Here is a 15,830-nt window from a genome sequence, read left to right as displayed (position 1 = left end):
TATGAGTATTTTTAATTGTGTAAAATTAGATCTAATAGTATAAAATTACTCATTTTTCTTTTAATTGTTAAGTGCCGACCAAATTTTAATAAAAATGCTGGTCAGATATTCGTGAACCTAATTTTAAATATCTACTTTATGAAATAATATTATTTCGAGTGCCATTATTCTTACTTTAATAAAAAATTAACAAAATGATTAACTTAACATGGATATCTTTTGGATAACAAATTTATTCATAATTTTTTATAGGCTTATCCCAACATTATTAATCCCTAAGATTTATTCTGTCAAAAAAGGGAAAAAAATAGAAAAAAGAAATATAAGAAGAGGATCACTTGGGTTGAGTGCATGTCATCATAATTCATTGAAAATATTAATAATAAAAAAATTAAAATTAATTTATTTAATATTTATTAATTATTATTAAAATAAATAAATACTAAATAAAATAAAGTTTTAACTTTTTTTTTCTCCTCCATAACATTACCGATAATTCATAACCAATCCCTATCATAAGGACCCCATGTCATAAGAAATATCATAAATAGATCATTATTATTAGATTCAGAATACACTACTAGTACTATATGGACCCATGTGCCCTAGGTCCACCGAACTAGCTAAGCATAGAGCGAATGAATAACATGTTTCTGAACGCGTGCCGCCCAGTTAGTGGTAAGGGAGTTGAATATAGCATGAATATGGTCATAATTCAATTTTTATTTTATTATTTTACTACACAAAAGATAATAATTAATTAACTATATAGATAAAGTTTAAATTTGATTTGCCATTAGCACATACATATTTTACGATTGGTTGAATTATATATCCAAGTGATGCTTATATAATCTTTGTTCTCTATCAAATAAAATAAACTGTAACAATAATTAAATAAGTGCTGAGTTATAAAATTCTAGCACCATTAAACCTTTGGCCTTATGTTGATTTACCTCAAGATTTAAGGCATGTATGTGGTGGTATTCTCACTTGAATAAACTTAAGATGGCTGGCCTTATTACTTTTCACAACTCAAAAGCCTTGCTAGTGTTATTATTGTACTTCCATTCCAACTGATGCATTTCAATAAATTGCTTATACCAAGTTGCTGATAATCTTGGAGTCCTCTTCAAGGAATTATGATCCACATGATGAAGTCCATATCTTATTGTATATCCATATATCCACTCAAAGTTGTCTAGCAACGACCACGCAAAGTATCCCCTCACATCTGCTCCTTTCCTGAAACACAACGTCCGGTAAAAACTTACTTGTAGTTATTTTTATTTAAAGTTAATAGTTAAAAATTATTAGATAATAATTTAGTCAAACAACATGTTAAATTTACGATTCATTTTTTCTGTGTACTTGCTTTGAACTTATTATAACATGCAATAAATGGAATCCCTGTCTTCTCATTTTTATTCTTACCTTATTGCTTCTAACATGGCCTCAAAATGATTCCTCATGCACCTTATTCTATTATAATCGTTAAGTTGTTCCTCCATGGTGGAATTTGAATCTTCTTGTACGGGATACCCTATGAAATGTTTGGATTATATATCTATATCAGATAGAAATGTTCGGAAACTCTACTAATTATTAAGAACTTTGAACGGTGTTGGTGCTTAATGCTTACCATTTTCAGTGATGAACATTGGAATATTGTTGTATCTGTTTCTGACATATGTAATGGCTTTCTCCATGCCTTCCGGGTAAATATTGAGCCAACTAAATGGTGTCTGCATGAGATTATATTAGAAGCTTTGGAATTGATAAACCCATAAGGGGCCTGTGATTTTACCAAAATGCTTTTACATTTTAAAAAAATTTCAATGCAAATTTCTGAAAATGCGAAAACATTCCATAAATCATATTACTAGAATTTAATTTTGATGAATTGTCAGAATAAAATAGTTTTATATATGTATCCAATTAAGCAAAAATAACTATTTTTTACATTGATTGCATGTCCAAAAGAACGAATATAATTGAACGACTGAAAAATTAAAATCAAAATTGCAACTTTGAGGGTACTTAATTACACCACTACTTACAGGTTCTCCAATTGAGACACCATTTTTGTCTCCACTTTTTTGGTATGAACCTTCTGTTCTGGAGGTGCCTACTCCCGGTTTACACGTGGAATATATACAATCTTTGATATAGTGAGCTGTGTAGTAATTGAGGCCAACGAAATCCAATCCTTTCTTGAGTTTCTCCATTTCCTTGCTCGAAAACTTGGGTAACACGCTTCCAAGAACATTCTCCATTTCTGTTGGGTACTTTCCAAATATCACTGGGTCCAGGAACCTAAATTATAATTTATGATAAAGAAGGTACAAATATAAGGTTTCTCTATATCCTTACTTAAAAAAAAAATTCTGTGATAGGAGAATTGTGTTATACCAATTGAAGGAGAATGATCTTGCTCTTTCGGTGGCCAATTTGTCTGCTGTGGAATTGCTGATTGGTTCATACCATTCATGTTGAAGGACTATGCCAATCATTCCTTTTTGTTCACTCTGAGATTTTCATTAATCAAAAGACAGTTAAAATGTGAAGAAGTTTTTGTTATGTGTTAGAGTAATAATGATAAGTATTTCTTGTCTTTCAAGAAATGCTACTAAGGCTGTTATTGTAAGAACTGTGTCAAATTTATTACTTGATATTTGCTTCTGTAGATACCAACAGCAGCAGCATGTGAAAGGATAATGTTATGTGCTGCTATGAATGGTTCCCTTTCTGAGTCCCCTGCTTTGCATGGTAACATTGCCAATGAGCCAGAGCAACGGGACGGCGGATATACGCCGGAACGGTAACCAAGTGGGGCTAGGTAGTTTGGCTCATTGAAGGTGACCCAATACTTGACTCTGTCACCAAAGCTTCTAAAACATAGGTCTGCATAGAAGGCAAAATCTTCTCTGCATTCTCATCAGATATTAAAATATGGTTAATGTTGAAGTTAAGAAATGAAACATGTCTAGGCAAATTGGAAGATTGATTGATGTGTTGCTTACTGAGATTGAGGACTTAGCCAGCCTCCATATCTGTCCTCCAGCTCTTGAGGACTATCATAGTGAGATAGTACTACAAAGGGTTGGATCCCTGTTTTTTTGAGAAAAGAAAATGCATGTCTAATTACACAAACTATGTTAAATTGAAAGGAAAAATTCAGGTAGAGTCGACTTCATGTGAAGTTGATAATGGAGAGTCGTTAGATAAAAATTTAGTCAAATCAGTCAAATCATCTAATGACTCTCAGCTATCAACTTCCCGTGAAGTCGACTGCATTTCCACCTAAATTGAAATAGAGACAGTAGTGGAATTTCTTTATCAACAAACTATAAAGAACTAATCTTTTATTGTAATTTTATTTTTTAATATTTTTTTTTCGAGAATTTAAGGTTTAGAATTAGAACTTAGAATTTAGATTTAAAAATTTAAAATAAAAAACAATTTGTAAAATCGGTTCATATTTACTATAAAAAAGGAAACTAGTTTCTTAGTTGAACTCTTTCGCCGATTTTTAATGTAAGCGTTGAAATGTGAAAGTGTATATCACATTTGGTTATTATTAGGAAAAAGAATTCTTTTAGTGAAGAGTTAGGTGAAGAGAACTAAATTTTTAATGGAATAATATGCACTGTACATGATGTTTTTATTCTTAATTTGTAAAGTATAATTTATTTGTATATTAATTGTTAGTTCATAACTTCATATTATAATTATATTTATAGTTTATAAATCTTTTTAATAAAAAATTACAATTAACTAATTTTAACTGTTGATTTTTTTTAGTATAAGTGAATAGTTGAAAATCTAATAAATTAAGAATAATTTATTTAAAAAAAATATTTTTATAAACTAGTCTAACAAATTTTATTATAAGTTTTTTTTAAGTCTTTGATTTTGCCTTTTTAACTAATAAACCTTTAAAAAACGAACTGAACCGAATCTAAAATAAATTGAACTACGAACTCTTATGATGTTTTTATTTTTTTAAAATATTTATTTTTATTATAAAACAAACAATATTATTTTTTATTCAATTTAACTCTTCACTGAATCATTAAAATGTAACAATTTCTCAAGTAAGAGTCAAAACACTGAGAATTAAATTACCTTTCAGAAGAAGAGCATCAATTAGTGTGTTATAGAAGTTGATACCAGCCCTATTGACCTTTCCAAACCTTCCCTCTGTTCACAGGAGTCTATGTCAGTATGGCTGTGTGGGAATATCTGTTGAGATTCAGATTTTGGTAGTGTAGGAGAGGATAAATACTTGGTAGAATTCTTGACCAAGATAAAGAAAGCTTGTAGCTGTTCACTTTCAAAGCCTCCATTAAATCTATATCCTCCTATTTTAATCCACATTCAAATTATGGAAATTAATAGCCTTTTCCTCCTCACATTTATAGATATATTTAATATTTTAATACATATTTTATAAAAAAATCATAGAAATAAAATAATTCCAACTTAAAATTATTTGAATATTCTAAATTAGAATTTGTTACACGCTATATCATGAACATTTTTAAATAAATCAAATCAAATAATTCGATTTATACTATTTACATATAAATCGGTCATTTATATATTATACCAATAGTAAAGATACTAATAATAAATTAAATCAACTTAATTTAATTTATTATATGTATTTTAAATATTCTATACATTACATATAAATAGAGTTAATTTGATTCGATTTATATAAAATATTCATTTGCGTAATTTTAAAATTTACTCATTTTATTAGTGTAAATTATCCTATTCTATACAAATAACTAATTTGACAATGAATTTTTACTTTTTTAGTACGGTTAATCCTGATGGTTAAGATGATGCAATAGGGCATACCGGTTATGCTGTTGTGTGGGACCTAGAGGTGAAGAGTTGCGGGAAAGAAAGAACACAAACGTGATAAAGGCTGTTTTAATTAGTGTACGTGGATGTCATGCATCAGCTCAGCAAGCTGAGAATTTTACTATTAATTAACATTACCACGCGGAGCGCATGGATTGCGTTGTAGCATATTTTAATATTTTAAATTAGCTATATTGATGTTGATATTAGGTGCAGTCTACGGTGGCCACAAGTTTTGGTGGCTATGATAGTTATGGTGACTATAGACTTTACAAAATAATATTTTTAATCATACAAAATAAAAAATTAAAATACGTTTCAGTTCTATTAATAAATAATGATATGTTTATGAATCTGTAAATAAAAGAAAAAAATTAGACCATTTATCATATTTTTTGACAAAAAAAATGATATATCAATTTCTCTCGTTGTTGGAAATGGAGTCGCTACCAATGTCCAAAATTTAAAAAATAATAGTATCTAAAAATACTTACATTGCATTAATTTTTTTCTCACGTTAATAAATAATTATTTATATCTTTTATTTTTAATTAAAATAATCATTTTATTCCACAATAAAAAATTTGAAGTCTAAAGTTACTATTATTAATTAAATTTTAATATTAGTCAAGTGAAATTTAAAATTATTAATTACAAAAAAGAAAAGTATAAGTAGACAATGAAAATATTAAATAATGTGAATAATAGATATATCAGATATTTAATTTATTAAGTGTGCAGATAATTATTCTAATATTAAAATTTAAGTGAGTAATTTAAAATATAGTATATTTTATTTGAATTGAACTAATTTTAAAGTCTGTTGTTTATGTTGTTTAAAAAAATTATTAATTATTTAACATAACCCTTACAAAAAAATATCATACCATGTGTCATTGTTAGATTGATAGATCAATGTTATAGGCATTTATAGCCACCACATTGAAAACCACCATAGTCGTAGCCTTGATATTATGATATAGAAAATGCTACTTGTACAATAAAATTCAATCTTTATTTAGCCTTTAAATCTAATATTTTATTATTTTAACTTTTAATTAATCATATTTTTTATTTTTAAAGAACCACTTTTATTTTAAATACTTATCACCGTAAAATTTGTAACCACTTGCAATACATTAATTTCTTGCAAACTAAACCATAAAACTCGTAACAACTTTTCGTGTACTAATTTTTAGAAAATTAGTAAAATTTTTAAAATCAATTAAACTTACTTTAATTATTTTTTTATTCAAAACTCATGTCAAAAACACATCTAAAATTAAATAAACAACATAAACACATTCACAATTATGTATTAACATATCTAAATTATTTTCATTGTAGTTCTAAATTACATATTAAATACAGAAAAAATTAAACTCAAATACACATCCAAAATGATAAGAATGCACTCTAAATATTTTATCAACACATTCAAAACTCATGTAAAAAAGTTTATATATGTACATAAGAACATAATGAATAACATAAACACATCCAAAATTAAATATTGACACATTTAAATTAGGTTAACATTATAACTCCCAAAGGAAACATATGAGTGCAAAAAAAAAATTATAATCACAAGTACATTTAAAAAAAAAAAAAAAAAAACACAGACACTTCCAATATTATACATAAATTTAAAAAAATAGAACTTTTTATTAAGTGAAAAAAAGGATAATATATTTTTATGAATGAACTCAACCAAATCTTTTTAGAATTTTACAAGCGGGGGAGTGCGCGTCGCGGGGAGGATCGTCGCAGAGGAGTGCGCAACGCGGGAAAAGACGAAAGCGGCTACAGATGAGGAGGGGGAGGCGCTGCAACTCTGGATCTTTACGGAGTTATGAAGATTTTACTAGTGATTTAAGATGGTTTAAGATTTATTTTAAAATTTTAAATTTAAAATTTTAAATTCTAACTAATTTAATTTTTGGATGTGTATTTAAATTGTAATATATTAATAATTAAATATATTAAATCTAAAACAGAAATTTAAAATTAAAATTAAAATTTTAAATGTTAGTTTTATTTAGTTTGTATTTTAATTGTGTATTTAATTTTAAAAAGACACTATATTTATAATTTTTAAATGAATTTATTTTTGTTTTTTTTAATTATTGTAATAAAAGATTGAATATTATACAACTTTTAAAAAGATACATAGTTAAATTTTGAATGGATTTGGATTTTCTAAAATTCAAATTTCACTTTAGAAAGTAAAGTATGATCTCTCACCATTAATTTCATAGGTAGAACCAATAATAAATATGAAAGAAAAACTATTCAAAAATAAAAGATCACACTTTATTTTCTAAAGTGAAATTCAAACTTTAGAGGATCTAGATCCAAATTGAATAGATGATAGAAGCTTACCAGATAGCGATGGTAATGATCAACGGCAATATCACCATTACTCCCATCGATTATTACATATCTACCTGCAAGTAGAAACTGATCTCATTCAACAAAAGATTGCACAGATAAACCAGTCTAATTTGATGATAAACCTGGTCCGTGAGTGAAGTTATCCCAATTACTCTGTCCTTTGCCATCGCTCATGTAAGCACCTTCGTACTGTCAAAGTTTAATAAACAAAACATAAAACCATTTATGTCTCTCCTTGTTAGCTTAAATTATTTAGAGAAATAATTTTATAATATAGTTTCAAAGTTTTAATGACTAAAAAATTTAGATTTTGATTGTTGTTAGACCTCCCAAAAAAAAAAGAAAAGAATTTAACATAAAATAAATAAAAAAAAACTATACAAAAATTTATAAATATTTTTCTATTAATTTAAATTTTTAGAACAGTTTTATGTCGTACCAAAATAATATATAGTTACAATTTGTATTCTAATTATTAGAAGATTCATAATTAGTTTTTGTAAGTAACAATTAATAACAAGGTATATATATGGAGCTTAAAGGAAATCAAATCAAACCTGGTATGAAGAAGATCCTATCCCGAAGAGAAAGTTGCTGGGTAGACTGAAGCCATTTGAGAAACATGGCAGAAAAGGAAGCAAATGCAACAGGATCTCACAGTAGAGGATAATTTTCTTCAATGTGGACAACCCCATTGCATGCTATTATATTGTGTTTAATTGTAAAATGCCAACCATCGATAATATACACCAAGTAGGCTATATAAACTATAGAGCAAGAACGGGTAAGATTTTTTTTGGTGACTTGAACGGGTTAGTTTTGTTTCTTTTATTATATTTTTCGAGCCACGAGGTTCTTTTCCTAAATTTTCAATTCTCTTTTTGTTTTTTAAAGATTATATATCCAATAATCTCTTTACATTTAACATCTCATATTTTGAATCTTAACATAAGGCAGCTAAATCGTTCTAATTTCCTAATTTTCTTTTTCATTTTATTTATTTTATGCACTATCTCCAAAAGAAGAAGTAAAAAAACAATAAATTTTGTTGAAAATATCTATTTTTCACTATGATAGACTTTTTAATTTTATGGTCTTCTATGTACACTTTTCCTAATATAATATGAAAGTATATTGTCTTTAGTGGGAGTTCTCTTCTCCTCTTTCCCTTTTTTTCTATTATTCTAGTTCTTTCACTTATTCTATCTTTTTTTTTTATATATTACTGTTAATAATTAATTATAAATTTAATAATTAAAATATAATTATATTATTATTTTTACGATGGGTAACTGAAAGTTAGTTGATTGGACTCGTTTGGTTGGCCCAATCGTCTAAAGAAGGAAATTCTTTGACTAGGTTCACGTATGAGAGACTCCGTCCGACTTGTGTACGCGTGAGAGAATAAGGGGTGGTACCTACAAAGACACTCCGATACCTAAGTCAGCAAGGGTCTAAGCAAGTTTAGAAAATATTGGAACTTAGAGATAGGAGTGGCAACGGGACAGGTAGAGGCGGATTTTTGCTCTACCCGATCCTACCCCGCCGTACAGCAACTCGCATAGAGCTCACCCCACTTCTACCCGCGAGTAGTAAAACATTGAACCCTAATCCGTCCCTGCGGGTACCCGCCCCGCCCCTATAATTATTAAAATCTAATAAATAAAATTAAATTTCAAAATTTATATAACTATCATCACATACATAACATAAATTAAAGTAAAAATTTAAATATGATATAATATTATTAATCATTTACTAATTATTTTACATATATTATACATATTATATATTAAAATTATATATATTATATATATAGCGGGACGGGTATTACCTAAACTCGACTCCGCCCTGCCTTCCCAAGAATCCGCCCCGGTGCAGGGCGGGTAATTACCCGCCCCGAGCGGGTAAGGGCGGGGTAGGTACCCGCGGGTTCGGGTGGTATTGCCATCCCTACCTAGAGATACTTGAGGGGTGTCAGTGTATTTATAGTGGTGAACCAATAACCACCGTTGGAGTATTTCCACCTTTTAAGGAGGATAACCGTCCCTTTATCTTAAGGAAGTTGGGATATGACTCCTGGAAGTGGGTTGAGAGATTTTAAGGGCAGTTACTTATTTGAATGGGTGTTATCTGCCAGCTAATCTTTACTCCCGACTTCCTTAGAGCAAGTTGTGGTTAGATCCGACTTCTTGAGAGAAGGTCGGTGTCGAATGAGGGCCAATATTTGGATTGGGCCTTTCGTTTGGACCTGGGCCTTGATGTTGGGGTCGGGTATGAACAATTATATTATTAATTTAATAATCAAAATATACCATATGATACTTTCATTTAAATTGAGATGAAATATTTTCTTCCAAAATTAATAAATTTCCTTCATTCATTCTTTTATCTATCTCTCTTCTTCTCTATTTCTCTCTATCATTTTCAATCTATATATAACTTATATTTTATATTATTTGTCACAGTACAAAATAAGCCATGACCGGCACTCAGAAAAATAGTTTCCCAATAAGCCTAACTGATTCGAATATAAGATAAACAAAAAGGTTACACATATTTTTGATAAATTTACATTTTTTTGAATGAATAATTACATATTTTTAACAAAAATAAAATAACTAAATATGGACAGATCCTGTCTGTGACATATAGAGCAGATGACGTTTAAGAACTCAACAAGGAATAGATACCCATTGCAGATCATTACTCTTGAATAGAAATACTCACATAATCAAATATTTATTCCTGAAAAAATATTTAAAAAAAAAAGAACGGAGTGAGTTTTGCAATCCAGTGACTAGACAGTACATCTATAATTCACATGAGACTATATAAACATTATTGTAAAAATAATTTTATTTAGAAAGTAATAATTTATATGAATGAGTGAATCAATAAGAGAGTTCTTATACAGAAATCAAATCAAATAGTCTACACTTGGGCGGCTCCACCTCTAAGGGTAGCCCTTTCCTCTCGTGTGTCCATATGAAATAACAGATCCAACATGTGAGGTCTGAGGCAGATGCATCTAGGTTAACGTCATAACCGCCACTAACTATGATTTTCTAATACGAGTCTCCCAAACCAATTCAAACATATAATTTCAAATATAACAAATTCTTCGGTCTTTCAAACACGAGGTATCAAATCAAATCAAATCAAATAATACTTTCTCATTTAAATCATATTCAATTATATTTTCTCAATCTTAAGGCATTTCAAATATATTTCACAATTTCAAAATAAGTGAATACCAACAAATACTTCAATGTTTCAAAAATACATATTCGAGTAAAATCAAATGCTTTAAAATAATATAAAATTTCTTCAAACATAAATATAGTCTCATAAAACATATAGTTTCATTTGCATATTAAAATGAGCTTAACAAGGATAAATATTTAGTTCTAATAAATCGATCATTTAAATTAATTTAAAATTTTTTGATAAAAATCTTTGTAAGTATAATTATAAATTCAGGCACCGTATATCAAAATAATTATAGCAAAGCCAAATAATTATAAATGTAAAGCTTACTCACTACATGGTCCTAAGGGACCGAAGAGGCCGAACTCGGGTGCCAAATTAAAAGGGTACGAAAGAGCGCAGAAATTGAACTGGGACAGTGCAGCAACTTCAATTGCCACAACACAAGCCAAATGCTGTAGATTCAAATTGAATAAAAGACAAATACAAATACAGTTCTGAAAATCCAAAGCAGAATATAGAGGCAAAAAATAAATCAGAATAAAAGCAAGACAGAGAAATGAAATGACGGCAGAGATAAGGTGAAAATGGAATAGATCAAGGGAAGAAGCTAGACCAGAACAGTGAAAAGACATTGTTGCTAGTAAGTTTGAAAGTTGTAGCATGTTTTTCAGCGACCGTAAGAGCTACACTGGTGAAGCAAAACAGCGGTAGCATTAGATCCTCTCTTCCGACAGTGGCATCAGTAACTCCGACAAAAACACGGAGGTCAGGGGTCAGCCACGGTGGAGCAAGTTAGGGGATGAAGTAGCTCCAGGTGCACCAGCGGTGAGCTCCAGCGACGGCAACAGCAGAAACCTCCATCGTCACCTCCTTTCACGACTTCCACCCTCCTTCCCTCTATCTTGTAGCTCTCTCACTCTCTCTTCGTTCTCTGCACTTTTCGCTACAATGACAAGGTCTCCCTCCAACGGCGATTTCTTCGGCGGCGACGACACCACGCCTCCTCCCTCTCTTCGTCACATCTTCTCTCTCAATGTCTCTCTTTCTAGTTCGTTCTTCATCCCTCCCTCTTCCTTTCGGGTTTGTGCTTGCCATTACATCTTCTCTGATTTGAACCTTTCTCGCTCTCTCTCAATGTCAACAACGACAGTGGCTCCAGTCCTACTGGCCCTCTTCCTTTTTTTTCTTCCTTTCTTCTCTTCCTTGTTTCTCTCATTCACTCTCTTTACTTCTCTTCTCTGATTTGGGGGGAGAGTGTTGGTAATTTAAAAAGTTAGGGTTTGGTTTGAAAAAAAAAGACGAATAAGGATATTGTAGGAATTTTACATTCTACCCTCCTTATAAAAATTTTTACCCTCAAAAATTGATATAATCTACAAAACTTTACATGGTTTTAGCACTTTACCGAAAATGAGAAATGAGTATAACAAGGTGCAAAAGTTACAAGATAGGATCCTGATAAAACAATGTCATTAGCATTTTCCTACTCTCGTTTCGTTGACAACTCAGATATACATAGCCCTCTTCACGTTGTTCATCAATCTTTTCTAAATACAATCTTGGTTCTATAGTACATATCCTTGGTAGCAACCAGTCTTATGTCAAGTGTTTGAATTACAACTTTTCGAACTTCAGCATCGATTAGCTATATCCTAAAGAACTAACGTATCGCTTGCTATATCTGGGAATCGCACGTGACATTGCAATCACGAGTTTGCTTAAAAGGATTCAAAACTTAGGTAGAAAAGACAAAACATCACAGATGGTGTTCGCAAGAATTCGGGGAGATGCATAGGATCGCAACTAAACAAGGATATACAAAAACAGTGAAGCATGCCAAAAAGAGAATCAATCACATCTTAGCAAGAAAATATGAATCAAGAAATTTTGATAGAACAATAAAAGAAAAGATGGTGTATAAAGTCAAAACAAATTTATGTTGGATCAAAGAAGTACGAAATTCACAAGAGATGGCTACTAAAATCAATGGTAATATTCACAAAGATTTAAAAGAATGATTAGGAACACAATCAAATAGGACATCCATCAACAATGAATAAAACTAAGAGAGAATCATTAAAAACTAACATAAATGCTATATATCACGTCAAACAAATTCAAGTTGAAGCAAAAATGGAAGGTTTATAAATTGAAGATTAATAAAGGTTAGGGCAAGGTTTTTTTTTTTTTCTCCTCAAAAACCTTAGAGGATACCTCGGTGCACAATCATGCAAGGACTTGCATAAATAAAAAAATAAAATCAATAACAGAGAAAGTAAAGTAAAACATAAATTAAAAATATGATAACATGTTTTGGGATAGACAACTTAACAGTCATAAAAATAAAAAAACAATAACTGTCACAAAATCAGTATGCTTCCTTTTTTTTTTCGAAACCTTCAACTAAGTGCCTTTGAGATTATTATCATAACTTTGGATATTAAGTAATTATGCCAATAAAATTTAATATTTCCTGACTCTAAATAATAGATAGGTTATGTAAAATATAACAAGAAATGTAATGATCTTCTTGTTGTCCCTTATGCCAAAATTCACACATACATTCAACTCATTTTTGTTATTGTTGAAAAATAAAGTTAAATAATTCTCTGTAATCATACAGCTAGACTTAGTATGAAGTTACAAAGAAATTCACATATAAAATAATGACAATAATAAAACTAAAATTTTAAGTACTAACAATTAACACATTAGGATCAATTATAATAACTATTTTTTTAATCTAAATATCCAACTATGAATTTGCTTTTAACATAATTAAAACACCTAGCAAAAGAATTTTAAAAATTTAGTATGAGATCAGATTTCTTGTAAAGATAAAACACCAAAAAAAAGTTATCTTCATAAATAATTAATAGAACTTAAAGCCACGAACTAAAGAAAAACTCAAATATATATGTATATATCCTTGATTTTTTTTATAAATAAATAGGTAACACACATGCAAATATAACCGTAGTTACAGAAAAAGGTTGGCTATCTTTTATGTGAAAAGGAGAACAACAACTATAAATTATAAGTTGCCAATTATGAACCAGTCATTTTACATACATTAATACACATATTTTATATAGATAAATATCTACATCTGCTATATATGCAGCAGTTTTCAACTGATATTAATGATTCTTAAAAAGTTAATATGCATAAGAATAAATATAATAAAAATTGGAGCATATAATCATCAATGGTTGGAGAGAAATGTGGAACCCTTGTAAAAGAAATTTTTCAAAAGAAAAAAAAGGAAAAAAAAAACTTAAAGTAATAGTGATGTTTTGTGTATACTGATGGTTTCAGTGGCTAAGAGAAGGGGGAGTTGAATCTTAGCCCCCTTTTTTGCTTGCTAATACTTGCTGGACTTAGAAGAAACTTTTCTGTTTTTAGCTCGTCCCTAGTCACGAGACATTTTCATTTTGTCTCGTCACTTGGCACGAGACATTTTTGATTTTGCATCTGAACAGTAAAAACAGAAGTGAAGTAGGAGAGAGAAGATTACACCCAGATATATCCTGGTTCAGCTGCTAAGTGCAGTGCAGCCTACATCCAGTCTCCATCACAACAATGATGTAATTTCACTATAATCATCCAGATTACAAATTGTAAAGTGCTAACCCAACTTACAAGGGGATTCCCACAGAATCATGAAACACAACACAGATGTACAAAGGAACTCTAAGACATCTATGGCTTTTTCTTTTAATTTTGCACTCTCTGCCTTTTTTCGCTCTATGGCTTTTTCATACAAACCTACTGTTTGCCTTTTTCCATGAGACTCAAAACATGACAAAATTAAACAGAAAAATTACAAAACAGAATACATTGAAGGAGAAGAAAAACTGCTAGCTTAGGTAGCTCTAAGACTTCTGTGCCTTGCACTCTCAAATCTTACTCCTTGAATCAAACTATGACTGTTCACCTCTTTTATAGAGAAGTGAAGCATTTACAGTTTGAAAACGCACACCCGAGCTTAGCTTTCTTTCCTTCAAAACAGAACTGGTTCGGCCACAGAGAGAGAAGAGGTAACTCATGCAAAAACCAACATGCAAATACCTCTAGTCCTTCCTTGGTCATCACTCTTCATCAATCCGAGCGCTCCATCCTTGGCTTCCTCTCCAAGATGGATTTCTGGTCCTTGATGCTTCATGATGATGATTGCTTCATCTGCTCCAATCTCTGCCTCTTCCATCACTTCGCCACTCTAGCTACTTCCTGTGGTGGTTGAGCAGAATCAGAGACAAGCCATGCCTCCAAGAATCTCACCTTGCTGGCTGAATCTTCTTCCTTCTTTTTGAGTATGAAGGATCCGAGATTACCTCACCAAATCTTACCACATTTGGTGAAAATCTCAGCCACTACATACTTTTCTTTTTCTTTTTCGTGCCATCATTAGCTTGATGGTCTTTGATACATGCAACTTCTTCTTTTCGGTGAGTGTAGCTTCCATGGCTTCCTGGGTATTGACCGAAGAGAAGAGAGAAAGAGACGAGAGAGAATGTGAAGTTAGAGTAAAAGTAATTAAATGAAATGAAGCATATGATGGATAGCTTTTACTCCCTTTGCTTTGAGTAGCGTATAGCATTAATCATAATGATTCCCATCAAATCAATTTCTCTCTCATTGTTCCAAAGTCTGCAATAATTTCATTTAATAAAATTTGAATTCCATCAAGGAATAAAGGTGATGTCCGTTGAAGCATGCAGCATGTAATCAAAGGAATGTGTTTCTTTTGTTATGTGAATAAAACAATATTGTGCCCCATTTCCTTTTAATTTCGGACCAAGCATTTTTGGTCTCATACCAAGACCTTTAATTGGGCTTGTTATCACAATTGCTGGCCCACTTAAAGCATTTGCTTTCCTGGTAAGTTTGGTTTCGGATCAAGCATAGGAAGCTTTCATCAAAAACAAATATGGGCTTAGTTGCAACAATATTGAGTTTGGCCCTTTAATACAACAATTCAGCCACATAGTAGGAAACATGTAACAAGGCTGATTGTTAGTTTTAATTTTGGGCTAGCAACATTTTATTTTCCGGCCCAATTAAAAACCTGCATCACAAAATTATTAATTAACATATGATTAATGAAGATTGAATTAATAATTTTGCAATTAAATATTTTAATAATGTTTGCTCATCACAAATATTAATTTGGAGTTTTCCAAACTCATCATATACAATACACTTTGATAGAAGGCAAAATGTCAAATGTTGAAATACTTTAACAACTTCACAAACAATCAAGAAATATAATAATTAAATACTTAAATAAGTGTAGAGTAAGAAAACTGAGCTTCCATAATCGTGACATAGAGGTTAATGATTAAGAT

The 15,830-nt window shown here is 30.4% G+C and overlaps 1 protein-coding gene across 1 annotated transcript; it reads right to left on the bottom strand.

The window, feature by feature from the left end:
* Window positions 1-778: 778 nt before the first annotated feature.
* LOC130939125 (beta-glucosidase 46-like) lies at window positions 779-8,073 on the bottom strand. The gene is made up of 12 exons (XM_057867224.1): window positions 7,827-8,073; window positions 7,392-7,458; window positions 7,258-7,322; window positions 4,289-4,364; window positions 4,129-4,203; window positions 3,024-3,111; window positions 2,669-2,927; window positions 2,413-2,528; window positions 2,061-2,316; window positions 1,643-1,745; window positions 1,435-1,543; window positions 779-1,245 (listed from the first exon to the last, which is right to left on the bottom strand). Exons 1-12 carry the CDS (start codon window positions 7,962-7,964, stop codon window positions 1,029-1,031), a joined length of 1,569 nt encoding a protein of 522 aa, XP_057723207.1. The 5' UTR covers window positions 7,965-8,073; the 3' UTR covers window positions 779-1,028.
* Window positions 8,074-15,830: the final 7,757 nt, after the last annotated feature.

This window comes from Arachis stenosperma, chromosome 1 (assembly GCF_014773155.1).
Source record: "Arachis stenosperma cultivar V10309 chromosome 1, arast.V10309.gnm1.PFL2, whole genome shotgun sequence".
In the NCBI taxonomy this organism is placed as follows: domain Eukaryota; kingdom Viridiplantae; phylum Streptophyta; class Magnoliopsida; order Fabales; family Fabaceae; genus Arachis; species Arachis stenosperma.
The sequence above is the reverse complement of the archived record's forward strand: the minus strand, read 5'-3'. Positions and strand labels throughout refer to the sequence as shown.

What these genes read in the sequence shown, in the direction of transcription:
- LOC130939125 (XM_057867224.1), bottom strand. Translation starts at nt 7,964, where the DNA reads ATGGGGTTGTCCACATTGAAGAAAATTATCCTCTACTGTGAGATCCTG. An exon ending in TAACTTCACTCACGGACCAG is followed by an intron (nt 7,323 to 7,391) that starts GTTTATCATCAA and finishes TTCTACTTGCAG; the next exon opens with GTAGATATGTAATAATCGAT. An exon ending in TGATGCTCTTCTTCTGAAAG is followed by an intron (nt 3,112 to 4,128) that starts GTAATTTAATTC and finishes TCAAAAAAACAG; the next exon opens with GGATCCAACCCTTTGTAGTA.